General features: G+C 43.7%; 1 protein-coding gene across 4 annotated transcripts in view; it reads right to left on the bottom strand.

Annotated features, from left to right (window-relative positions):
* Positions 1-320: 320 nt before the first annotated feature.
* The window catches only part of HOXB9 (homeobox B9), a 39,861-nt gene continuing 12,181 nt past the window's right edge, over positions 321-28,000 (bottom strand). Inside the window, exons 1-3 of one of the 4 annotated variants that reach the window (XM_035135585.2) lie at positions 7,464-8,456; positions 5,717-5,815; positions 321-3,792 (exon numbers count right to left, since the gene is read on the bottom strand). In XM_035135585.2, coding sequence (XP_034991476.1) covers positions 3,557-3,792; positions 5,717-5,815; positions 7,464-7,977 — 849 coding nt within the window. In that variant the 5' untranslated portion in view covers positions 7,978-8,456 and the 3' untranslated portion in view covers positions 321-3,556. Of the gene's footprint in view, positions 3,793-5,716; positions 5,816-7,463; positions 8,457-28,000 lie in introns of those variants that run through there. The other 3 variants (XM_035135584.2, XM_035135587.2, XM_035135586.2) reach the window with 3 other exon arrangements.

Genomic DNA, 28,000 nt, shown 5'->3' with positions numbered 1-28,000 from the left:
AATGAGTTGTAAGGCAAGATATGTTTATCGGAGCTTCATTATATTTCTTATTTTCTTTTCTATTTCTTTTTAACTCCAATGTAAGTTGGGGGATCCTGGATCTACTTCTTCCCAGCCCTGAAAAAGAACCTTCGCCTCACCATCATTGGATTGCATGTAGAAGCCTCTCAAATTGCAATGTGTAAACATAATATTAACTCACTCACATACTTCCCCCCTTTCCCTCATTCACCCATCCATTCATTCATCCATTCATCCGTCCGTCCATTCTTTTTATTGGCTTTAAAAAGTAATAATAACGACTCTTTTCGCCACAAATGGAAAGTCGGAGAACCGCTTTATTTCTGTTTTGCTGAATGGGTTTATAGATGCAACCGATTTCACACGGGAAGAAAACAAAAAGGCGCCGAAATTGAATCATTATCAGCTTTTCTTAGTGACGTAAAAAAAGGGGAGCCACTGACCAAACGAAAACAAAACAATACAAAGCTATCTTTATAACACACCCTTAATAGACAGTAAAGAAAACAAACAAACAAACACAGTTGCAAATATTCTGAAGTTCTAGAAGAAGCAGTATAACACAATTAGATACAGGTAGGGGGGTCTCCCTTCCCTAAAATCGGTTTTTATTTTGAGGCATTAAACAGCCGTGGAAAATACATTTTGAACCGATGGAACAGAAGAAACAACAGAAGGTTTTTCCAAACATTTTCTCTCACTCTTAAGAACAGTTTCCTCTAACGAAATCCACTAGTTTTATTTTATTTTTTTAAATTTACTTCTGTTTATTAATCCATGCTTTAGCAAAAATGCGGTTTTAAAAAACTTCTCTTTTCTTCACTAATAAGGTCTAGAAATGAGCCTATGGCTAAAATGAGTGAATATGCTAATAGAGAAGGCTTTCTTTACAAAATGTGAATGTTAGCGTTGAAAGGGGGTTCAGGGCGATTTTGAAAGATGCTCTCTGCGTCCTGTCGGGTTTCAGATTCACTTAGTGCACCAGCGAGTTAAAAAACCGAAACAGACAAAACCGCAGAATTCTACCCAACCCCAGCTGGCTCAAAATACACTCCAATGATGAGAATACTATCTAAAACAAAACAAAACAACACCTCCGATTTTATACTTAGTAGGAGGGGGGCGGAATCAGGACGCTTCCTTGGAAATTCCATTAGGGAACTGGTTTTATAAGACAAAGTGAAGTTTGACTAATTTAAGCCACTGGGACCCTCTAAAGTTTAACCTTTATAAAAAGGAATTCGCTTATAGTTTGCCTCGTCGAAGATCACTCCTGAAAGCTCCCTACCCTCCAATAACTTATATAGGGCGGGAGGATTCTAAGAGAAAGTGATAGGAAACTCCCCCCCCCCCAAAAAAAATCCCTCTTATTTTTAAAACTGCAGATTTTATTTTCTTTGACGCTGAACTAAAAACCCTAAAAGGATTCTTTCCTTCCCGCCTCAGGAAAAGCCTACAAACCAGGCCACGCTATGTCGAAAGATCAAAATATGCCTATCAAATCTCTAAAGCACAACCGCCTATCAGCAGGCAAAAATGGTATAAAAGTCCTATATAATATTCTATGAAATTAGATTTCTCTGCTGGGACTGTTTTGTATCGAAAGATTCCGAAAGACAGACATTAATTTCTTCTCTCTCTCCCCACTCAATTTCCCATCCTCTTTGTTTTTCTAGGAAAACTTTTCCACCAAATAATGGTGTCCTTTCTAGAAGTGGTAAATCAGAAGAGGGTGGGTGGGGGTTCTACGAAGGCTTGAAGGGGGGCGTGTTTCTATATGTATATTTTTCGCCAGCTCTGGAACTAACAGGTACAGACCCCATTTTTATATTCCTAAAAGCCACAGAAAACAAGCGGAACGTTCACAAAAGCACAACCACGAACACATCCCCCCCTCTATGAAAACAAACAAAAGAACGAAAATGCGTACGCGCTGTAAAACCACCTTGTACTAAAGTTACTCACCTATCTACTTCCCCTTCCCAAGTCCTATCAAAGATGGACAGGAGTCGGGTGGGGATAAAACTATTTTAAACACATGGGGAAACAGAACCCCATGAGGGGCGATTTCAAAGGGAGTGGGGTAGGACCCCAGCAGAGATTGCAGATATGATCACCCCCCCCCCCTTTTCCGAGTATGAAATGGGAATTCTTTCTTCGTCCCCTTTTTGTAAACAGTGAGGATGTCTATCTGTGGGGCAGTTCCCACCCCAAATGCCATAGCGACCTTTTGATGCCACTCAAAAGTTCTTTTTCATGTTGAACATGGATGATGGATTTATACATGTCTTCCAGGAGCAATGGGGTATAAGGGAAAACATCCCTTGAAACATTCAAGTATTAAAACTTCTCAGCAGAAGTCTGGGTGAAGGAGAAAGAGAGGGTGGATGGGCGAGTGGGGCAAAAGGAAGACCCAGGAACCCCCCACCCCACACTTGGCCCTTGAACGGTTTCACGGAAATTCATTTTCACTGCAAAAGATAAAGAATCGAGCACTGGTGGGAACAGCCTTCTCTTCCTTCACTTTTGCAAAGCTAGGGTGCGCCCCTTCCCCAAACTCAACATGGCTTGTCTCTTTAAAAGTTTAAACCAAACTTCGTGGTGGCTGTGGGGAAGTTCTCCTGCGCAAGCCCATTGCAAGGAAGGGGAGGCCTCGCAAAAGCAGCCCTGCGCCCTGTTTGGCCTTGGGATGGTTCCCTTGCACTCTTGATTAGGCGGTGGGCTTCATTTGTGAAAATGGCATCCATGTCTCAGTAATAAACCTATCTCCTGCCCCATTTGAATATATGTGAAGGAAGGGTGGGGTGCGGATTCCCTGCGCAATGGGACTTCTTCTGACCCTCAATAAATGGAGGTGAAGAAGTCCTCGAAAAGTTGATGAGTTTAACTGGTTCCTTTCACTTGATAAGGGCTCGCTTTTTGCTCCGTGGAGAGCGATGTGGCCATATCCCCTCCATAGGAAAAGGAATATAAGATGGGGGAAGGTGTTGAGGCACAATTCCCCCGGTCCTAGGACTCTCCACTGTTGCCGTGGAACTCCACCGTTCATTTCTAAACAATTTGCCCAGAGGAACCCCAGGTTGGAAGGTACCTTGTGTTTGGAACAGAGCACTTGTCCGATGTAGACTGGAGGGACCAGTTGAGGGGATCTATAAGGACTATCCAAAATAACGACTTATGTGCATAGATGGGACCCTCTCAGTTAACTCGGTAGAAGGAACACATGCACCCAAAGGGAAAACAAACAAACAAACAAACAAACAAACAAACAAACAATGTGCCCCAAATTGGCGTTACCTCGTCAATAATCTTTAACAGTGAGAAAGACTCAACGGAATGAAAACAGGTGCATTCCTATTATGGGCACCCTTTGCATGCAAACCACGGTGGTCTGTTCGGGTTTGGCGTGGTTTCCTTGCTATCTGAAGCACTGCTGGGAAGTCGGTGCCCATAAATATACAGCATATAAGTTTCGAGACGGGGCCAACATTTGGGGTGAGAAGAGGGAGGGGTGTGGAAAGGGAGAAGGAAAGCATCATTCTTTCCCTTGCTCCTTGTTCATTTTCTTCATCTTCATCCTTCGGTTCTGAAACCAGATTTTGACTTGTCTCTCGCTCAGGTTGAGGAGCCTGGCCACTTCGTGTCTACGGTCCCTGGTGAGGTACATATTGAACAGAAACTCCTTCTCCAGTTCCAAGGTCTGGTACTTCGTGTAGGGGCATCGTTTCTTCCGGGAAGAGCGAGCGTGCAACCAGTTGGCCGCAGGGTTACCTGAAAAGAGAAAAACAGCGAGGAGACCCCGTCAGACAAGCGCCACTGGAATCCACAGAGACACACAACCCCACCCCACCCCCACTGCCTCCTCAGAAGAAGGGACTCTTGGTCAACTTTTGAACTGGGAGAAGATGAGCACCCACGTAAAGAGGGGCACCCATCAAGTACATTACAGGTTACAGCTGAAAGCCACCTTTGAAAAGCAACAAGCCAACAGTTGTAGAAACAATGCCTACTAATATTTGAACATTTATGTGCAAGGTTAGATATATGTCTGAGGCAGAAACTGATACTAAAAAGGGAAAGTTAACGGAACCTTTTTCTGACACTGGAAGGTGGTTAGAGAGTATAGCAAGTGATGCAGCTATTGCTTGAATGGAAAGGAAGGAAGGATGAAATATATTTACACACACACACACACACACACACACACACACACACACACACGAGTCCATCTGTTTCTCTATATATAGATAGATGGGAGATTATGGATGGATGGAAGGAAGGAAGGAAGGAAGGGTCTATTGTCAGATGAACACTATGGGAAGATGTAATAGTATTCTACAGTATTCTTTATTTCCTGCGCATCTTTGGAGAATCGTGGCGCGCAGATTGCCTTTCTAGCAACCTGCCTTTCTAGTGTCATATATGCAAATTGATTCATATAAAACAATGCATAATTTAGCACTCCCTCCTCTTCTTCTGCTTTCTTATAATTTACTTCTTTTAAAAAAAGAAGAAGACCTGTGACACCCTAGCTACCCTGCCAACGGCGAAACCAATTGCTTGTTGTTGCCTGTATGTGTTGTCCGGAAAGACGTGTTTACATCAAGGTCCTCCTAGGCACCGCAAAAGACTCTGGAGAAGCACAGGGTGACAATGAACACAGGCCACAATTCACCAGGAAGCTATCCTGCGCAAGGCACATAGCAGGACCTGCCCAGCGGACTATGCATTGCTCCCAGTGTTTGGGGGGTTTATTTATTTAGAATAGTAATTCAAGAAACTACTTCATGAGGGTTAGGATCCCACTCTGCACGAGTCACGGCAGAAACAAGAGTGTGGATAGAATCCATTTCTGCGTAAGGAGATAGGCACAGAGAGGGGGGTATATTCATATTGTAATAGGTCTATTCAAGATTAAAGAAGCCTCGTTGTGACGGAATATTTGACAAAAGAAACCTAGAATACATTTGAGCTGCGCCGGCTGGTCAGTACTGAAACTCTTGTTGATAATCAAACGGAGAGTTTTATAGTCCAAAGCCAAACTTCTGTCTGACTTTGGGATCGTTTTAAGTGGCGCAGGAGGTGCAAGTTACAAAATGAAATGCATTCGGAGTTGTTTTTTAAACCAGGCTTTGCTCCCCCCCGTCTTACAAATCCGAGCAGCCGATTCCACAGCAGAAGTGACTGGCTCTAATAGGCAGAATTAAATATTAAAGAGGCATGCTGTTAATAATTAATACAGCTACCTATCTTTTAATGGCATTTGGATGAAATCTCCACCAATGGCCCTTCTTTTAGTGGTGTGTGTGTATGTGCGTGATTTCTTGGCATTTCAAGGAAACATGACGTCTGCCACAGGAAAACAAGTTTATCTTTCATTTCACACTATTCCCCAAACAGGAAACAAACAAACAAAACAAAACAAAATCAAAAGAAGAGAGAAATGTTCGCTTGGCACGCTACTCTCCCACCACCCCACATACAACCCAAAATGGCACACATTTATATATATACAAATTAGACCTTCTCGAAGAGTGTGGATTCTCAAAAGCGCAATGCTTTCCGAATGGGAAAGAAGGGCATGGCAAGTGTCAGACATTAACTTCTGCTTCTGCCACGGACTTTTTCTCCTTCTTTCTTCCCTCCATCATCATCTTCTTTTTATAGCATTCTTTCCATATCAGACCAAACATACCTTCTAAGCTAGATTGCACAGGACGCCCTTGGGCAGCCTGGGCCTCTGGAATCGAGCAGGGTTCTTGGGTAAGATTTTTATCTATCTTCAGTCCCGGGGCTGGGGAGAAAGATGGGGGTGGGGAGGAGGGTAAAGGGGGGCACATAAGCTTTTTTTAAAAGCACCCTTCTACTTCTTCTCTACCGTTCTCTTCAGCCGCTGATCCAGATATCCTGCCAGCGTCCCAACAAATACAGTAGACAAAAAAATCCCTTATTCGCCCCCCTCCCACCGTGCAAGGCTGGGTGAAATGCTACGAACACATACAGAACTGCACCAACAGCCAAATGCCCGTTCAAAATTCTCGCTGTTTCAGCCCCTACTCCGCCTGTAGTTCCGGACTGGGAACTTACATTTTAAACATAATAATAATAATAAAGCATTAAAAATAAAAAATCAGTTGAGAAAAGATAGTGACAAATCGATAGATTGCATTCACCACCCCCCGCCCCCCGCAAAAATCCCAGGAAGCCATCGCCTCGGATGAATGACTTGCACTGAGATTTTAAACCATCTAAGTCATACTTTCTCCACCAACCAACATACTGAATCGAGCTATTCGGCTATTTGAAACGTCTCACACAGGGGGAAAGGCGGTGGCGACAGCCTTCAGAGCATCCTGTTTCTTTACCTTGAAGAATACGTAAGAGGCAAAGATGATTCCTATTATATTTTATTGTACCTCCATCCCTCGCCAAACCCTTTTCGCTATATATATATTTTTTTCCGCGTAGGGGTGGGGTGGTGGAGCAGGAAAGGGAGATAATAGCCACCACCCACCACCAGGTTGCAAAATGAAGCACACGATTAAGTTTAAGAGTTTGCCAGTCTGTTCCCCTTTAGGAAATAAAAGACCCAATTAAGCTCGTTCCCCATTTTACTGTTTTGTTGAAGGGGGGGAGAGGGCGGCGGCTTTGGGCTCTGAAATATTCATACGCATGTCGGGTGCATTTCATAAACAAACAACAATCAACAATCAGGGAGAGAGAGAGAGAGTGACAGAAGAAAGAGTGGCGGGGGGGGGAACCGGGGGTCTTTCAAGGTAAACAAGGGCACAGAGTAACATAGCCCCCTCCTTACTCCTCCACGTGAACTTCTTTCGGCCCCTTTAAAAAACAAAACAAGTATATTTCCCCAGGTCTCGCCCCCCTCCCGCATCCACAGATCCACGATAGCCCTACTCAGAGTAGATCCATTGGAAATAATGGACATGAACGACGGGCGTCCATTCATTTTAATGGCCCTGCTTCGAGTATAACTTATGGATAAGAACCGCAGAGACAGACAGGCAGACGGACGGACACACACACACACACGCCGATCTTTCCCGGTTCACTTTCCCCCGCTGCTCATTTTCCTATATAGTGAAGACAAATATTTTCACTTGCCCTTCTTAAAACCACTGGGAGAGGAAGATCGAAACTCATCCCCCCCTTTTGCATGATATTCCGTGGACTTAAAAATAAATACATATCGCAATAAGCAGCAAATGAATCTTTGACACCCCTACCCCCACCTCCCTCCAATGCTAGAACAGCGCTAGTGGGATTTTATTTGGGGGTGGTGGTGGCGTAGTAGGGCTGGGGGAAGGGAGAGATTTCTCTTTTAAGACCTGTTTTTTTTTAAGCTTCCCTCGCCCATTGTGCCGTTTTATGACACCCCCTCTTAGGTTTTTATGCTGTTCACTTCCTCACTTTTTATAACTTACTTTGATCTGGCCTGCTTTTGTCCTCGCTTCCTTCGCAAACTTTATTGTCCTCGAAGCTGGGCCTTTGATTGGAAGCGATCCCTTCCCTTCCAGCAGAAGTTTCTAAATGGTACTCCTGTGTCCCCTGTTTACGGATCTCCCCGGGGTGTCCCAGCAGCGGCTCTGTTTTAACTGGTCCCTGCCCGGCTGCTATGCTCTCTGCTCGGGGCACGGGGTCCAGCCAGCTCCGTAGATACCTGCTCTCGGAGGTAGGGATGTTTTGATGCTGGATGTAAGGATGGTAGACCGAAGGAAGGGTAGCAGCCGTGTGTGGCGTCAGTGGCGTCCAGGAAGCGCTGAAAACGGATGATTTGGGCTGGAAACTACAGGAGGGGAACTCGAGGTGTTCACTGTGGCTAGTTTGTCTGGAGTTTGAATACTGCCCGGAAGAGAATTTGGCGGCGGGAGAGTCTTCGCTGTCATGACTTATAATGGAGTCGACATAATAATTGCTAAGAGTTCCAGAAATGGACATTCTTGGACATCATACGAGCCCCACGGTTCAGTGAAGGGGAAAAAGCAAGCAAAACAAGCAAGCAATAATAAAAAAAAAAGAGAGAGGAGTAGATCTGTAGTTAAGCAGGCTCTAGAGGTATTAGGGTATATAGAGGGGAAGCTGTAAAAAAAAGAAGAAGAAGAAGGGGGGAAAAGAAAAAGAAAGAAACCACAGGCGACACTCTGCCTTTAACCCCCTTTTCTCCTCCAGCATCAACTTCCTAGCCAAGAAAAAGTACAGTCGGGACTGCCGGGTTGGGAGCTTCCAGCAAAATGATTGGTCAAACTTTTTTCGTGAGGCTGATAAAGCGTCAGGGCAGGCGTAAATCAATCCTAGCGGAGGGGGTTGCGCTGGGCTGTCAAACCGCCCTCTGCATTCCATATCAAGGATGGATTGTGTTATGTTGATGCAATGTTGCAAAACGTCGGGAGTTCAGAAAGCGCGAAACGTACAGTGCAAACGCGGGTGGGGTGGGGAGGGGAGGAGGTGGCGTGGGGGTGGGGGGTTAATAGGTCCCCCCTCCTCTCTCCTTCCCCCCCTTCTTTTTTTAAATCCCCTTCTGAATCATGAAAGAAAAATGCTGTGTTTTGCCCTCTCTTTGCCTTCACTAATACTCTTCTGGGGGAAATTCTCTCTTTCCATGCACCGCCCCCCCCCCGGCGCGTCCCCCACCCCCCACATCTATAAACTGTGTAATTCTAGACTCCGCTCACTCTCCTTCGAGGTGCCCGTGTTGTTCAGCTGATGGGGGGGGAAGGCAATATAAATTGCGCTGGCTTTCCTCTAAAGTTTTCTAAAGGGGGGGTGATACCTTTCGCAAGGGTTACAATGGAGGGCTTTGAAATGTATGTACGGGAGATGGCGATGATCGTTATGGGTGGATTGTGGATTGGAAGTAAAAATATTAGTAGACTATTCCCCCCCTTTTTTGTATCGGATGACTTCCTGATCTTGTTGCCTTCCTTTCCCTGGTTAAACGTAACTGTCAAGGGTGTGTATAGAGTAATGTCTGTGTGCATTATATATTAAACACTGTCGCATGTGTATTATATATGCCTCGGGGTGTGTGTGTGTGTGTATCTGCATGTGCAATATGCATGCCTGAGTGAAATCTATCGCCTGTAAGTGAAGGCCAAACCATATGATAAGCTTATAATTTTTTAAAAAAACCAAGTCTCGCCACATATGCATATGTGTATAGGCAGATCTCTCTCTCTCTTTCTCTCTCTCCATATATATGGTATGCATGTATATAGACACATATACAGAAAGACAAGCTCTAGGTTTAAATGTTTTGTTCGTCTATATGAGTGCATTTCAAGATTCAGATAAACAGATCGATGATCTGCAAGGTTTTTACCGCGATAGCCCGGTTTGTTTTGAAAGCAATGGAGGTTGGGGGGGGGGGAGGCTGAGTTGCATCGCTGAAATCAACACACTCCTCTCTCTCGCCCCCTTCCCTCCCCGCCATATACACGCACTTTAATTTTACTACCCTTGTAAAATGTCCAATCCGGTAGTGATCCTCTTTGTTTCCTTACAGAAGGCGTTAGACTTGAGACGGTTAAATAGTTGAATAAAACTTACATTAGCTTTCTCTGATTTTTATAGCCTTGAATTTACTGCCTGTGGAAAAGGAGGGTGTTTAGGGGGGGGAGCCCAAGGGGTGTCTTGAACATATCAGCGCACGTCTCCCTCCATCCCCTCTTCCTTCTCAACCTTTTTGATGCTCCAGATCCAATCCAGTTAAGCCGAAGCCTTGTATGTTTCAATCAATGATCCCACTACATCATCTCACAGCGCATTTGCTCCGGAGCAGTTATGTCCAAGCCAACCGCTGTGGCGTGTAGGCTGACAACCCAAGACCCTAAGTATATTCATGTGAGAGTTTATGTCCACTTATCTCAGTGGGATTTACTTCCAAGTAAGTAGATTTAAGGCCGTAGGGCGTGCCCAATAGGCCTGAAACGACTAAAATATCCCAATGAGCTTCGGCTTAACAGTCTTGCAGATCGAGCTGTCTGTCTCTGTCAAGGATCTCACACAATGCCCTATCGTAAATTCGTCTTTTACAACGCGGTGGGTTCAGTTTCCCTTCTAGCAGAGCAGGAAGTGTTTGACAGAGGTTTAAACTGGACACAGCTCCATAACCTTTCCGGCACTAGAGAGAGACAGAGAGGGTGAAAAGGACCCCGAGCTCTCACACCAAGGGTTGTCCAACACCCTTGGTCCAAAATGCAGCACGGAATAATTGTTCAATACTGGTGCAGGAGAAAGGTACATTCTGCGAGGACAGAAGGGCTTCGATTAAGCGGTTGCTCTCCTTGAGAAAACCACTCATCCTTCTAGATCATAATTCTGGGCCATGAAGAAAATTAGCCCAAGATCAGCAACAACGTCACGTCCAAAAGAAGGTTGTAATTTTCCTCAAGTAATTTTCTCAAAAGGATGGAGATGATGTGTGTCTCTGTGTTGCACACCAAGGTGCTATGCTGGTAGGTAGCAGAACAGATCTGAGATGGGTGAAGGATCGTGACGAGAGGCAAAAATGAATAGGAAGAGATTGAAGGAAAGACAGTTAGAGAGACTGGTACAGGTTTTTAAAAATAATTAAAAGAAGCCAGAGAGAGAAAGATAAAGAGAATGCAATATTAAGAGTACTTATTTGGAAGTAAGTTCCTTTGAGACCAAGGAAACCTACTTCAGAGTAAAATATGTTTAGTGTTGTGATAGAGGCAGGGAGTCAAAAAGGAAACAGAAAATATAGTCAGTTGATTTTGTGGGTGGCACATGGATTCAGGGGCATAGATAGAGGATTAGGCAGACTAAAGTTCTTTTGCGCTTGAAGGTTTAAAAAACAAACAAACACCTGAAACCAATATCTAGATCACTGCCTCCATCCCATCTACCTCGAGATTCTCTTTCCTCTGGGACGAAAGAAATAAAGAAATGTTATAGCCGGATGCTATGCATGTTTATTCAGCAGTAAGTAGTAGCAAGTTCCATGGGATTTACCTCCAAGAGAGTCTGCAGCCTTAAGCACCCCAAGTCAAACTTAAAACGTTTCAGTCGGAGAGTTAAACTAGTGCCTCACACTCCCATTGAAACGGGTGGAACCTTCAAGTGTGTTTAACGTTGTCTGGATCGTTCTCCCACTATTTGGTAGCCATAGTATGCAAAATGAATCGTGGTGGCATTTGGGGTAAGTTGTGTGGTCAGCTGCAGAATTATTATGGCCTTCAATGAGATCCGAATTCAACTTGATTTTACTTACAACTATAGGCTTTTCCTGTATCGCTGCATCACTTTGGTGTCATTACTTTGAATCTCTAGAGCAATATTGGGGAGGGGGGAATCACAACACAAAAATAATTCCTTAAATCAACCTCTTGTTTAATTTTCCTAATTTCATATATATGTATTCAAGACTTAGAGACGCCCACCCCCTTCCGGGATGAAAAAGCCCCCCAGTGTAATTAAAACTGGAAATCAAGCATGCGTCCTGTTTTATGGTATTCCAGAAATTACTGGGTGTTTTTTTTTAAAAAAAAAATCATTCTGTTTGGGGGGGGGCGCTATCTAGATTTTAGAGCGAAAGAAAAAAATGTGAGAGAGATTATTTAAAGGCATTGTGGAAAGGCCAGCTTGTTGACTGATGGGGCGGTTTAGACAAGCAATGGATAAACAGACATTTTTTAGCTGTTCTTGGGGAAGGGGTTAAAAAAATTAAATAGCGATGAAATTTACTGAACATTAATTGAAAGGAAACACCTGTTCAGTGTTTTGCAAGATAAATTGTCCATGTTTTACCTGTAATAAATATATTATTGGAAAATCCTCAGGCACCTCCTATAAATAATTATGAGGCATGTCAGCAGCCGAGTATATAATTTTCTGGAGTATATAAATTCATACCAAAATGACTTCAGGAGAGTTACCCTGAAGTAGAACCCAGGGCTTTGAGGGATTCCCCAGCGAAGTAAACCACACAAGAAGACCTGCAAAAGTCATTTGCCTTCTCAACTACTGGAGTTTTACCCAGGGGTGCATTAATTTTCATTTCTTCTCCTTCTCCTCTTTAAAAAATATGCACTGCCATGCAGGGCAACTCCTCGCATTCTCTTGCGGGAGGCTAAATACCAGGTCCATTTGGATGATTCTATATCGGAGGGAAACAATCATTTTGCCTGGTTTGGGGATACTATTTCCTTAAAGGAAGTATATACCAATAATTAAATTATTATTATTATTATTGAAAATTAGATACCAAACGGAGATGCATTTATGCTCGGAAAAGACTTAAGCAAAAGGAACAGAGTTTCCCCCAATCCTCAATATTTCTAAAGGGGAATTTACTAAGAACAACAGGGACTTCAACAAGATTACAGCTATGAGGTAGCGGTCACCAAATAGACCTCCAAACTTCCCAGTCATCAACCCATTTAAACTGGAGTACCTGGAGTTATATCAATGGGACTTTATAGCTCTAAATGCTTGAGTTTGGGGTTGTAGTACTATGTTCTGGTTTGTGGACTGGATGGAGTACGTTAGACAAATACAGTTAGCTCAGGTAGTAGATTTCAAAGATAAAATGATATTCTGTTCCATTAATTGCTTAAATGGCTTTAAAGACCTGTGATATATCTACAAAATAAATGGAATGTCTATAGCCAACCAGCTGAACGGGCTTCTTCCATTATTATTTTTATTATTAAAGTAGACTGCAGTGGACTGCTCAAAACCATATTCATTGTTTTCGATTGGTGGTGGTGGTGGTAGTGGAACATTTCTTATGGAAATTTATTGCCAAATCCCATGTTCACACGTTAACCTTCGGTTTGATGTTTTGCATGCTGAAAACAATTCCTTTTGGAGAGAGAGAAAAATCCAGTAAATTTATTCAATGTGCAGCAGACGTAACTCCTTTAAAACAAAGTATTTCTCTCTCTCAATTTTATCTTCTGGCTGAATGGTAAAATCTCTGGGGTCCAAATTTTGTGTGAGTCCTATTTCACCGGAAAAGTGTTTCAGGGCTAGGCTTGTATCCCTATAGCTTTCGGGGTGGGGGGAAAATGAGTTTATGACAAGTAGCAAGTAGCCTTTTCTTTTTAAAAAAGATTCCAAGCTTTCACAGGCAGCTGCAGAGGGAGAGCTTGGGCAGTAAGACACCCCACCCAGATAAGCAGGGCCCCCTTACCTGCCTCCTCTACCTACCTACCTACCTACCTACCTATATCTACATCTACATCTAGTTTAAGGGCCTAATATGTGGGGCAAAGCTGGTCCCCCTGCATAGGCACTTTGCCAGTAGGTCAACAGTCTTCGAACATAATAGACTCATTGCCTGTTATCCAGCTTTGGAAAACTTTTGGTTCGATTCTAGAGTGGGTCCCACAAATAGTTTCATCTACTTTAAAGCTACTTCAGTACCACAGACGCTCAGCAGGATGACTTCTAAGCCTTCAAAGGACAGCTATTTTGAAATCGGATACAGGATTAAGCCCAAATGACTTTAATTGAAAGGAACACTTTGGCCAACAGCATTTGATAGCAAGTTAAGTCCCTCTGATTACAATGTATGTGACTTTCAAGTCAGTGAGTTTAGGCTGTAATCCTAAAGCCAACACCCAAATCCTACTGAGTAGTCTGATTGGTTAGCCAAGGGCTACTTTGGATGGGCTGGGAGCTGAATCGTGAGCCCTAGTGGATTTCCAGTGGAAAAGGTTTTGAACAGAGGCGATAGCTTCGTTCAAGGCGTGGGTGTCCTTGAAGAGTCACTGAAATGTTACTTGCAAGAAAACGTGTATACAGGGGGTCGGTTTAACACTGACCTCCTAAGAGCATTTATTTAGTAGAAAGTTTCATTCATTTCTCTATCTGTACTCGGAAGCAGAGGTGCTTAAATTAGAGAGGCGTGGGTCAAGCCATTGAATTCCACGTTGTGGATTGAATAGTTTTAAAGGGCGAATGCATAGCTGCCAAGTTTTCCCTTTTCTCGCGAGGAAGCCTATTCAGCATAAGGGAAAATCCCTTAAAAAAAGGGATAACTTGGCAGCTATGCGAATGGTGGTAGATTTTATGAGTCTACCTCGTGGTAGCCTCAAATACGCCTCTCAGGATTCCTCCAACTCCTAACATTTGCTGTTGTTAATTTACAACTCAAGAACATCGTACACACTTTTATTATTTCTATATTAAAAAATCAAAAACCCCAGGACCAGGGCACAGAAAACAAACTTGGACAAAAGATTAATTTGCACCAGCCTGTTACAGGTTATGAAAGAAACTTTACTTCTGAGGGTGGTGGTGGTGGTGGGGGAGATGGGCGGGGAGAGTCCTGCATTTGAAAACTTTATTTTGTTTTAAATCAAATATGTTTTTGTAACCTTTATGGGGCAAAAAAGAAAAAAAGAAAAGAAACAAGAAGAAATCTACCTTTCTCCATTTCCTGTGCTAACCCAGGGTTATGAATGCTACCGTTTAGAGTTTTTTTTAAAAGAGCCCCCCCCTTTTTTTAAGTAAGTGGAGGAAAGGAGGGATGGGAGGGGAGAGTGAGAAAATTCCTTCTCTGAAGGGAAGCAAAACAATTTACACATGTACCTAATACTCCCGGACCAGAAACTAGACCTAACTTTAAAAACACAGTTCCAAGCTGCATTTATAATCTTAGCAGTTAGTAAACCAGTTAGAGATCTCTTGTAAAGTTAAAAGCCTGTGTGAGTTACAAAAAGGAACCCAAATAAAGAAAAACCAGGGAATTGAGGGAGGTATCATACATTTAATAATTTGAGCTGCCTGGGAACCAAGATGTTCACCCTTTAGGAGTAAGATTCCCAGAGAGTATAGTCGAAATTAGAGTAGAGATAAAACCTAGATCCGAAACTGGGGGTGGTATTCAACTAGGTTTTACTCAGAGTAGACGTATTGAAATAAATGGACCTAACTTAGTCATGCTCATTCGTTTCAGTGGGTCTTGTGTGGGCAAAAACTTAGTTGAATACCACCCTGAGATACAAATCGAAATATTCCCATCACCGAACAACTTCAGTATATTACAGTATTGCTGGCAATAGGGTTGCTACATTGGCTAGCTTAGATGCAAGCCAATGGGTCTGAAGGTTGTAGGGGGTTAATCTCATTTTCTTAAGAGTAAATTCAGTGGAAACGGGTGGCGTTTAACTGTCAAGAAAATCCACGGGAGCTTGGGGAGAGTGATAGTGTGGATTACGTATGGAATAAACTTTTGAGTGACTAACGAACTTAATTTAAGGAACAAAGGAAGTTATTGTGGATGTTCTCTGCGGTATCACTCTAATTTTGTGTCTAAGACATATTAATCATTTCCATTAGGTAATAGTTATCTACCTTACACACATACGCGTGCGCACACAAACTTTAAAGCTATCTACTCGCAAATAAATGTTATTTATTCCAATGGAACTTCCAAGTTCACACTCCTGCGTATACCCCATAGTATCTGTCCATAAAGTTTGCATCCCTTTTACTGAAATCAGTGATGAGAGACTTTCCCTCAAATAAATGAGTTTAGGATAAGGATGCCAATAGTCTAATGCAATATCGTTCTTATTGGTTGTCATCGACGGCTGGTATTCAACAACCAGCTGCTCTTGGTTGTGTGCGGAACAACTAATCCCTTTAACAGCAATGGGAATTGTCGGAGGGCCGCGATCCTACATAAACGAAAGTTCAAAGTAAAGTGATCCTTTACTTCCGATTGGCATCTGCCAATAACATTTTTAAAAAAATGTATCTGGATGCTTAGGAAGGCGTCAGAGTAAACTTTCTAATATCGCCTTAGATGTGTACTGTATGTGTGACCGAGCGCACAAACATTATTTAAAACTTTATTATGCGAAGAGTCGGATTAACAAACCATGAGATGTGGTGGTTGGGGTGTGACCCCAGAAAGGACACACACACACACACACACACACACACACACACACACACACACACACACAGGTAATGCGCTTAAATTTCTCAAGTATTGCTTCCATCCATATAATCTGTAGCAAGAAGCCTTGCTTTTAAAAGGGGGCGGGGAAGAGAGAGCCACAGACACAGACAGACTGCTCTTTTCACGCTGTATTACATTTGTAGAAATATGTTAACATCCCCTCAATACGAAGGAACCTAGTCCCCAAAGAAAGAGAACAAGGAAGATTGGGGTTGGGTAGGTGTGAGGAGGGGAACCGTGAGTTTCAGAGACTGAATCTGCCCAAAGTTGCTATTCGTTGTCTCTCATATGTGGCATGTGTCTGTGCGGGGGGGGGGAATAACCCTCAGTTGGCCCAGCATGGGTGTGCGTGGTGTTTTTGTTTTCATTTTGCAAAGACCTGCGATTATGCATTTATGTTGCGCTTCGCAAAGACGCGGGACTCGGCTCCAGGTAAGACCGATCTTAACTTTCTCTCTTTGGGATGGTCCGAAAAAAAGCAAGCGTCTATAAACAGAAAGCAACAGACTGGAGAGAGGAAAAAAGTAAAGTTGGAGCAGTAGACCATAGCTGTCAAGTTTCCCGTTTTTAAGGGAAATTCCCTTATGCTCGCTAGAAAAGGGAAAACTTGACAGCTATGGAGTAGACCCCCACCCCCAGCAATTATGTAGAATTTTGGTTTATCTCCAATTCTCTGCTACGCTTACTTTGGAATTACATTTAAAAGTTTTAGTTTTGGCAGCCAGGAAACCTAAGAATGTAAGAGTTCCCCCCAATTCAAACAAATATCACAAACCTAGTTTTAGCGGAAGTGCTTATTACCCAAGTCAGTTTAAGGGTGCCGTTCTCCAGAAGTCATCTGCGAGCAAGTCCCACTGAAACTAGTGGTGTACATGTGGTTATGTTCTAGGAGTTCACCCCAATTGCCGAAATCCAGCTCCTCGGGCTTAACTGGGTTGTGGGCCGTGAGCTGTATGTCAACCATGGATATGTTTATTTATTAGAATTAATCTGTGCGGACGCGTTAGCTACTGTTGTTATTCAAATACCAGCGCTGCAATACACAATCTATTTAAAGCCCTGCTCTAGCTAATTGGACTGTTCCGGAGTGAATTGTTAATTGCGGCCAATATCCATTCATAGATTTACAACCCCAATATTAAGCATGTAGGTTTGGAAATAAATCCCATTGATTTCAGTGTCATTCGCTTCCGGGTAAGCCTGCTGGTAGACCCGGCGATCCCAAGTAAGTTTTGATTGAAACAAAAACAAAAAAAAACATTTTACAGTAAATATCCCCAAAGGTAAGCGCCACTGATTTCAGTATCACTCGTTTCTGAAACCTGGGGATCACATTCCTGATTTTAAAGGCTTGGCATTATTATTTGGGAGCAAGTCTCATTACAGAAAAGAAAGTTTACTCCAAGTAGACCCACTGAAATGAATGGGCCCCGCTTAGTCATGTTCATTCAATTCAGTGGGCCTACTCTGAGTAAAATTTAGTTGCATACCATCCAGAACATCATTCTATAGGTAATACCCAGCTGAAATAAACGAAATAACACACAATTTTGTCTAGCACAAAATGTGGAAGGGTAAGCGTGGTTTTCTTGCAGTGTTTCTCCCCTTCCAAACTTCCTGACCTCTTCCTCTCAATCTGGAACTGTTGCCAAATGTCAAGGCATAAACTTTCTGGCACAGTTCGTTGCCTTTTTGCTGAGTATAAATATCCGCTACAGGGCCTTAGAAAAGCAGAACGGGCAGGTTGGGGGGGGGGGAGACGGAAATCAAGTCATTTTAGGGGGGCCATCAAGCAGCAGACACTTTCCCCTTTCTCTCGATTCACACGACAGAATCAGAACTCCAAATTAAGATGTTTTGGGGAAACTCCTACCACATCAGCATGCAAGCGAGGCTTTACCCTGTTTTGGAAGAACACCCAAGAGGCACACATAGATCCAGATCCGGAACAGACTTCGGAGGAAAGAAGCCGCACAGTTTTAAAACGGAACTTAGTTCCATGAAAGCGGCAAAGGAGAGCCTAGGCTCACTAGAAAAGGAAGTTCCACACTGAACACAATGGGGGCACACTCCCAGGTAAGTGGATAGAGGACTGCGGCCTTTCTGATCCTCTAATGTTTTTGCCTCGGAGCACATGTGCTGAGAATCCAAGGAAGGGTGGATCAGAGCAAAGGTCCATCTGGGCCAGCTCTCTAGAGAGCCATTTAGAGAGGCCGGGGAGCATTTGCCTTCCCCAGGCCCTAATTTCAGGCTACGTGTGATAATTTCTCAGGAGCACTGTATATCTCAGAAGATATATAGGTAGACAGATACACACACGCGCAACAAATACTCTTCAAATGCACTCTTGGGTTGCTGTTGTTTTGTCTTGCTTTTTTGCAGTTTAATCGTAGGAAAGCAGGTCTTTGAACTTTGCTATGTTTCCTGTCCCGCATCTGAAGTGTGCCTCCACTAACCTAAAATGGTGTCCTTTCCTGCTCCCTGTTTCCAACAGTGGTCAGCTAGATGCCCCTCTGAGGTAGTGATATAGTTATCTACGGGTGAGTCGCGAGACTCATTCCTCTTCCGAGCCATTCTTACGCGATCTCAGCAATAAAGTCCCAACTTAACGTTCTACAGGTAAAGTCCTACCAAAATTATCCGCCTACGTAGGTAAGAGAGGAGCGAGGCATTTAAAGATGGGTGTAAGGCTCTATGATTTTCGAGGGGATGCTCTTCCCAGGATAAGTGTTTAACACAGAGGTCACTAATCCGGCTGGAAAATTATTTGGTTGAACTGGTTTTGGAAATCTGGTCGAACTGTTCGGGAAACTGTGCAAGAGCACGATTCAGATGCTGCTTCCACCAGAGGTCTACTTCCCATATGACCTATGTTTTCACACGAGACAATTAAAAGTGCCTTTGAGTTCTCCGTACCACATGTGGGTGTTGTTAGCGCAGAAGAAGAAGAACGTATCTAGAGTTTACAATCTCATTCTAGAGACTATTCTAGCGTAACTCGACTGAACTTCAAAAGACACCATTCCAGAAGACCCTAGTGCCACGCGCGGCGAAACCCTTCAGCTACTGTTAATATAACCTGTTTAAGCTTCTGCTTGCATCGTTTAGACACGGTGCAAAAAACCGCACAGCTTCGACCTTCTGCTGCATCACCGCCAATAGTCCCAGTGGATCTTACTTCTCACGTAAGTGTGAGAACGACATTGTGTCATTCGTTTCCCTGCACTTTCGTTTAGGTCTGTCAACATACCCAATATATATAGAGCACAGGTAATCCGAAACTCCTGAAATTAAAGCATTTTGGTCTAATCAGGGTTAAAATTATCTGAAAGCTAAGTACTTCTACCTAACTGCATTGAGAACTTTTTTTTACGGAGTGGAAAACTTCTGCCTACATTTTTCACCCCCACTCCGATATATTATACTGTTGCATAGATTGCCGGCCAATCGTAATCAGATTTGTTGGAAATAAACGTTATTTATATAAATGGAAATTAATCCAATTTCCTCACGCATCCCCCTGAATGGTAACATACTGGGCACAATCCTCTAGGAAATCCTATTCTACAAGCCACATTGAAGCGGAAGCACACATTTAGGTTGCAATCCTATACACACTCTTACCCCAGACCAAGCCCATCTGAATACAGGTTGTTGTTGTTGTTGTTGTTGTTGTTTTTACTACTACTACTACCACCCCACCTTTCTCCCAGAACCGAGACTCAAAGCGACTAGGACCTTACATTGTCAATAGGGCTGGCGCAGGAAAACCTCCCTTATTCAGAAGTACACCCAATGGGTTTAACTTAATTCCATGTTTACTTTACATAAGAAGTGGAGTGGTGTCGGGGCGCAAATGTGTCTTTTGGATACTTGCTCTGAAATGGAAGTCCTGCCCTAAAATCGTAGTTTTGTGAGGAATACCATTGTTTACACGCAGAGAAGAGAAAAGCAGCCTGCACATGTTCAGAACCCCTCTATCTCTCGTAGTTTGAGTGAGTGAATGGAGTGCCAGTTAATGCTTATGTAGCTAAATAAGTGTTTGTTAGAAGAATAGATTATAGGGCCAAACTCTTCCTGATCCAGATTAAATCCTGTTTTAGGATGGGGTGGTTTAGGATAGGCAAAAGGAAGTGATATCCTGATGTAAGGGGCAAAACGTCTGTTTGTATGAACAGTAATGCTAATTAATACCGGAGGATCTTAGAGAAAGGAAAATAATTAAGTATGAAACACCTGAATAAAGAGGAATGTACATTTCTGTCAGCCCAAAACTGTTTGTATAAGAGGCTGGCTGATTTTAAGTGACATTGGGTGGGTGAGGACTGCAGATATTTTTGCATGTGGAGGAGTCGGAGTTTCTTATTCAACTGGTGCCTTCAGTCTGCAACGCTGGATGTTTAAATATTTAAAAGACTCAAATAAGAATAATAAAGACTTAAGGTTGCCGCAGATTACTACAGACGTAAAAGCGTTGAAGGTTTATATCATATTATTGCCTTAAAATTCAAGAACAAGACTTCACGTTTGATGGTTGTTCTCTTTAAAAGTCGGCTTTCAAAACCATATATATATATAATGGCCTAGGTACGAAAACGTTCCTTTTCGTTGCACTCTAACACTAGAATCGAAATCCGCTCGGGAAATTCTTCTACACAAGCTTGACTGCGATGAACGAAACCTGTACAAATGTAGTGCCCTTGTGGCCTTCTCTTTACTTTTTTGTGGAAGGAGCGGCGGTCTTGCGCAGGAGACCTTCCAGTTCCCTAAAAACGAAACAGCCCCACCCCCGTGCTTCCGTACAAATGGTTCGAAATTAAATTCTCTCCTTTTAAGAAGCAAAGTGTGGCAAATTCCAGATAAATTGTATCATTTGTAAAATAGTCGAAATATTAAGTAGTGGTGCTGGGCTGCCCCAAAGCTCTGCGTACGGTGGGAGAAAGAAGAAGTAGAAGTCAGGTCTGACATCTGAAGCATCATACAGTATATACTTACTCAGAAGTAAGTTCCACGGAAACGGGGTCCAGAGTGGGGGGGGGATTTACTGAGGAGCAGCAAGGGGGAAATCTGAAACAGCTTTGGACATTGCTCGTTTAGTGTAGAGGGGAGCTTTTCTAGGTCAGCCCTTCCTGGCCGAGAAAAGGGGGTGGGGAACAGATAAGCAGGAGGATCTATCTATGTATCCCGCCGGGAAATCGTCCTTTATCAAACTTCACTGAAATGAAGGCAGCCGGGCAAAAGAGTGCTGTAGTGCCATACTTGCGCAGGAGATCTTCCCGACAGATTTTACCCACGGGATGGCGGGGTGGGGGTGGGAGGCCCCTTGATAAAACTGAGCTAACAAAAGACTCCCATAAAGTTAAGGGGAATGACTGGAATACTTGAAAGGAGCACTTCCGGCGTACGAGGAAATGGACTGTATTGCCTGCCAAAGATCCTGCCACAATAAAGGAGCAAGCCCTTTAAGCGCTCTTCCTGTCTTTATGGTGGGGATCTCTGTGAACGGGACAGATTATACACAGATTGCAGATCTTTGCCAACTGGGTGTTTCCAATGTACGGTTATCTTAGTTACTGAGAAAGAGGGCGGGGGTGGGGAGAGAGATCTGAGTTGTGTGGCGGCGAGTGGAGGGAATGAGGAACTTGGAAATGTTCTCCGGTGTGGGAAAGGAGGAAGCTAGAGGGAAGCGGTGTGGGGGAAGAGAGATTGCTTTGGTTTTAAGCATAATCCCAGATGTGCACGTGATATTTTTTTTCATGCCCCAGATTATGAAAATCAAAATAAGGGAGCCTAAGAAGTTTGGAATCACCTATGCCCTCAATCCGGTTTCAACCCGAGAGTCCTTGTTTAAAAGCATGGCCTCCTCCTCCCCACCCCGGAGCAAGAGGGACGTTCTCCTGCGCAAGCCCCGCCTTGGAGAAGTGATGAGCCCCCATTCACTTAAACGAGGCTTGCGCAGGAGCAGGGGTGCCAACTTGAGTAGAATATTTGGGGGGGCAGGTAAACCCGCATAATCGATCACATGACATGGTGCACACTACTTGATTGGAAATGCCCATCAACTTTTGGGGGGCGGGGGCCCTAAACTATTTTATAGGGGGGTCCCCCTCGGCTCGTAGGAGTTGGCTCCTATGCTCAGAAGAACTTCCCGCTAGATAGATTCGCCTTCCTCTCTCAGCGCATAGTTAGAGGCACAAGTTTCTAGGGTCCTCCGCGCTTCTGCTTGACTGCTGCTGCGCTGGAAATTGCCAGACACTTCCTTTTTAGCCTCTCGCGCGAATCCACAGCCGTGGGAGAGACATTTTTAATTAACAGGCGCTGGTGCGCACACTCTCAAACCACAGTAAAATGCTTTGCAACTTCATCTGGTGTAAATCTAGAGCGAGGCTGGGGTGGAGCTTCGCCGTGGCCTCGTTTGCTTCCAAGATTTGCCGCGCGGCCTTCCGCTGCGCTGTAAATCCGGCGCCACGCCTCTCTCGCTGCCTGCCTCCCTCCCCCCGGAGGCCCTGGCCGATTTGCGCAGCGCTTTGTAGGCCTAGAACGGCTGTCACCGGAAACCGTCAGAATTATATCTCCCCCCCCCCAAACACACAGAGCAAGCAAGCAAAATAATAATAAAAATAATAAGTCGAGGCGAATAAACTGGAGTAAATCAGGTAGTTTTATGTTCTTGTGTGTGAAAAACGAATTCCCAACAACGTGAAACTACCTAATTCACCAAGCAGTTCTAGTTCATTCCTGTGTGTGTGTGTGTGTGTGTGTCAAAGGCTAACGAGGCTCCAGGAAAAGCCCTCAGAGCGGCCATTTTGCTGGGCCTCACATAGGCGCGGGCGCTGACTTACTGGCTCTCTCCCATCTTTATAGGAAAGCGTTGCTAGGGAACAAACGCCACAAAAGGACTCTATTCAGAAGCCAAATTAAAAACAAAACAAAACAAAAAACCCAAAACACAACACCCCACCATTTCCCGAAAACTACTATTCAAATTCTTTCCTGTGCGTGGTCGTGTGTTAAAACGGATCTATCCTGCAGGACTTTACAAAGCGGAGGGCAAACGCACCAGGGGGAGACACTAAAAATGCCGTTGACTTTGAAAAACAGCACGCTATTTTAGGACCCTGAAGTTATAAAGGGGAGGGAGAAGGAGTCAGGGAAAAGTGTTTTTATAGAGAGTTCAGAAGGAGAGTGGATTTGGCAGTTTAAGAAACGGGGTGGAGGGGGAATAGGGTTTCTTTCTAGAGCGCGCATGTAATGCAGTTCGCACCACAGCGAACTACACAATCAGAGCACAACCCAGAGGAAAGTTCTCCTGCACAAGCCCCATTGAAACGAAGGGGATCCGAGTAAGAACCATGGGCGTAGCAAAAGGGAAGGGCAGGGAGGGGCGGGCAGCTGCCCCCCCAATAAAAAAAATCAATAAAAATACATACTTAGCTAACTGAGGTTCTTCCCACCCCAGCAAAAGGCATCCCCCACCCAACAAAAATTCTGGCTGCGCCCATGGTAAGAACATCTTGGATTCTGCTTTGCTCTATTTTTTTAGGCTGCTATCCTAACCTCACTTACCTGGGAGTAAACCCCATTTAATTCAATAGGGCTTAAGTCTCTGAAAACTTAAACACTGTACTCATCTGTGGCCTTTTCTTCCTAGGAACAATTCCTTGGCAAGTATTTTTAAAAGGTTAGGGGGGGGTATTAAAATGTTGATTGTATTTGAAATACCGACTAAAAAACAACCCCATCCTGCCCTCTTTTCTTAAAGGGACTTGCTCAGGAAAAAGCCCACTGAACTCACTCACAAACTGCTCATCCTTTGAATTTATTTGGGAGGGAAAGCAGAGAAGGAGAGAGGCAGGCAGATGCTGGCATTTAAACTTGCCCTATCTGAATGTTGTTCTACTGTGGCCCTGCTCTTTAATCATGAGGTTGGGAGGGGAGCTGGTGGTCTCTTGCTGGGGGAGAAAGCACTCTGCACCTGCTCAGAGGCATTTTCCTTTTAATGTTAATTCATACTCCCCCCCCCCGTTTGAAATGAAAGCAATAATCAGGGCTGAGGCCCCCCCCCACTACTTCTTGGTTAAATAAGGATTAGGTGCAGGTCTCTTTCATACATACCCTATCAGAGGGATGAGGATTCATGCTTAGATGTCCCAACATACATGAATTATATTGTGATTATGCATTAAATCCCTGCCATTGCCACCTATTATATGAATTTCTGTTGTCTGAGGATATCATACTCTCTCCCATTTTCTCTTAATCTATTTCGAACATTTATATCTCCCCTTTCTGCCATTATGGAACCCAAAGCAGGAAAGTAGAACACTAACTATCCAGGTCCTGTCTAGACCCAGATCTTTTTAGCTCCAGCACTTAGGTCCAGAGTAAAAGAAGTCAGGTGTTTTTAATTATTAAATAATGCAGCAGGTTACTGAGTATGAAAACCCAAGCCACAGTAAATTACCCCATTGGGTCAGATTTTCCTCTTGCTCAAATTCCCATGGAAGTTCCTTCAAAAGCATTTACAGCTCCCATTCTTCTCAATGGTCTCACCTTTACACATAATAACTTCTCATTGAATAGCATCTGGATTATTTATGATGCCAACTGGACTGTGTGCCTTTTTTCTGCCTCAGGCGAAAAAGATTTCTTGTGGAATGTGGGTGTGCATGTGTGTGCTCCTATGATACCTTTCATTTCAGCCTGAGGAAGAGTCCTGTGAAATTGCAAAGCTTGCATAAGTCTATATTAGCCTAAAATGATAGATGTCATTCCTTCTGTATCGAACCTTTTGAGTTATGTTGACAAATTCAATAACACTATTATAAGAGTGGCAGCCATAGACATATTTATACCTGTAGAATACATCATACATACAATTTTGCTATAGGATCAAGTTTAGCAACATGATTATAGCCCTGTTATTTTGGAAGGTGTGAATGCTGAGTTGGGCTGGCTTCCCTGGGGTTTTAGACTGGGATATTACTTGGTACAGAAAGCTAATTCACATTCATGCTTATCAGAAGCATTATAGATTTCCTGTCACCTCAGGTTATCATTTACACCAGGCACCCCCAAAATTCGGCCCTCCAGATGTTTTGGACTACAATTCTCATCCTCCCCGACCACTGGTCCTGTTAGCTAGGGATCATGGGAGTTGTAGGCCAAAACATCTGGAGGGCCGCAGTTTGGTGATGCCTGATCTACACACGAAGTTTCTCAGTGGAGTCAGTTCTTACATTCAACAGTTCTCATCAAGGGTTGAGATATCCAGGCCCGGCCCTACGTGCAGGCTGGGTGGCACAGGGCACCATGGCGCCGGCCCGCCAGGAGGGTGCCGCAAGCTGCGCCCACCCGCTGGCTGACCGGTCCGCCGCGCAGCTGCACCTGCCCGCCCGCCTGCCGCGCAGCAGCGCCTATTGCACCCGCGCTGTGCGCGGCGCCCACCCGCCCACCGCGCTGGGAAACACATTTAACAGTAAGATAGGGAAATAACTCAGTATACTTACTGGGAGTGAGTTCATTTAAACTTAATGGGAATTGCAGCCCCATTGAATGCTTAGGATAGAGGAACCACATTAAGCTATAGACTGGCTTCCAAATACTGCTGAGGAAATATAGGTTGAATTTTTTTGATGCATAACTGCATAGTCATTAAATTAATAATTTAAATTAATAATTTCTCCTTGCAACATTTGATTTTTGCCCCCAAGGCAACATAATGCTTTTAAAGAAAGGATAGGGTTAGTTAACCTGTGACCCGCCAGATGTTGCTGGACTGTAGCTCCCATCAGCCCCAGCCAGCATGGCTGATAGCTAGGGATGATGGAATTTGTAGTCCAGTAACACCTGGAGGTCCACACCTGGCATAAAGCAATGTCTACAACAAGCCTGCACTATTTTTAAAAATTGGCTGTTCTAAATACACTTAGCAGAAACCAAGTTCCACTGAACTAAGTAGAACTTACATCTGAGTAGATGGGTTTCGGATAGTCCTGCAGGTCTCTGAACAACTACTAGTAACAGTCCAATAGATGCCTCTGTGTTCACAGAGAGAAGATTTTTTTTTTTTAAAAAAAACCCTTTCATTAATTCAAATTCTAGTGGGAGATTAAACAAACCTTTTCACCTAAAAGAGAGCTCTGTCAAAAACCCAAGCTTCTTAATTGATTACAACCAGTCAGTTATTCAAAATATTAGCATTTTCATTACAAGCTAACTAGAGGCTTGTGTTAAAGATGTCTATGCTGATACAGACTATATATTTATTGTTGTAATTTATTGCATCTCAGCCCTTGTGGGTCTTCTGTGGAGAAGCTTTCACCCCTGTATCATGGTGCGCTCTTTTAAACATTATTCCATTGCATAACAGATCCTTGGAGCCAAAAAAGTAAACAAAGGAAATGATGCAGTTCCCCCTTTGAAGAATTTTAAGTCACTTGTCCATTAAATGTCCATGCTGAAATGTCAAGATAAACATCACAATTAAGGGGAGGGGGCTAGGGTATAGAAAACAGAAGATATATAAGGCCTAGGCAAATATAACACTTTTAAATAATGGGCTTTTGTTGTCTGCACAAGTGCTAGCTGGCCAACCTTAACATTTTCGCAGCAAGACTGTCACTGCTTTCAGGTAGGATTCAATTACATCCCAGCAAATTCAGGTTGTACAGTTACAGTTGACTGGGAGGGCTTGCACAACAAACCCACTTCACAAAAAAATCAGAATTTTTCCTATAAGGAAAGTGATGGGTAAGTGCACTGAAATGTGTGGGATAAACATTTGGTTTTTGCAACATCATCTAATCTCTCTGCGAGCAAATAAAAATGAATGCTCATTAAATAGCCAGTGTCATTTAATATCTCTGCAAACAAATCAGGCTCAATAAACAGGTAATCTGGAAATGCCCATAGGCCCATTGACCTTACTATATATCTCCCTGTAGGACTGATTGGTGAAGGAATAAAAAGCAACAGTATAGTAAATGGGGGGGGGGGGGCGGGAAGGAGTCAGTGGAGTAAGGCCAGTCTGATCATGAAGTGGACTACAGACAGTGAATTCTGAGTGCAATTTTGGGCAGCAAAGATTGCAGAGTGGCGGATTCTGAATCCAATAATTAATCTGTGCTTATCATGATCATATAATTCTGAAATACACATGGCTGTGTGGGTATACCAGAGCTGGGAAACCTGTGGCCCTTGCCTAATTTCAAAAGCCCTTTATAAGCTATCAGTTCAGACTTATGGGAAGAATGGTACGTCCTTCCACTCCATAGCCCACAGCATGGTGAAAGAGACAAGGGGTAGTAGCAAGTGGAATAGATAAAGGGATGACCTTGCCCACTTTTGGCTCTGACCCACCCATTGCCAACATGCAGCCCTACCCACCAACATATTACCCCTGAAAGAATGCAGTCCACATAAGAAATAAGGTTGCCCACCAACAGGACTGGTGCACCCATGAGGCAAGCTAAGGTGACCACCTCAGGTGGCAGGATCCAAAGGGCTCGTAGGTCTTTATCCCCCCACCCCATTCCTGTTGTAGATCTTCACCCATCCCTTCTTCCCTGACTAGGAGGAGGACAGCATTTTGTGGTCAGCCACAGGTGCCAAAATGTCTGCTGTACTATGCACTCATTAAGTGTATTTGAGAAAGGACTGTAGCTCAGAGGTAGAGCATCCACTTTGCATGCAGAAGATCCAGCTAGGGCTGAAAAAGATCCCTTGTCTGAAATCCTGAAGAGCTGCTGCCAGCCATTGTAGACAGTACTGAGTTAGATGAACCAAGGGTCTGACTCTGAATAAGGCAGCTTCCTGTGTTCTTATGTAAATACATGATGGCTATTACTACAACTACTGTACTAGAAATTGCCTAAAATTTGAGTCAATCTATCAAGCGATACCAAGCATTGCTATATACACTCAACTACTTCCATATGAGAACACATGTCACATTATGCAAACCATTATTTATAGTGGACAAATGCAACCTTCCATTGGGTCCCCTGGACTCTTCCTAGGCAC

The sequence above is a fragment of the Zootoca vivipara genome, chromosome 13 (assembly GCF_963506605.1).
Source record: "Zootoca vivipara chromosome 13, rZooViv1.1, whole genome shotgun sequence".
In the NCBI taxonomy this organism is placed as follows: Eukaryota; Metazoa; Chordata; class Lepidosauria; order Squamata; family Lacertidae; genus Zootoca; species Zootoca vivipara.
The sequence above is the reverse complement of the archived record's forward strand: the minus strand, read 5'-3'. Positions and strand labels throughout refer to the sequence as shown.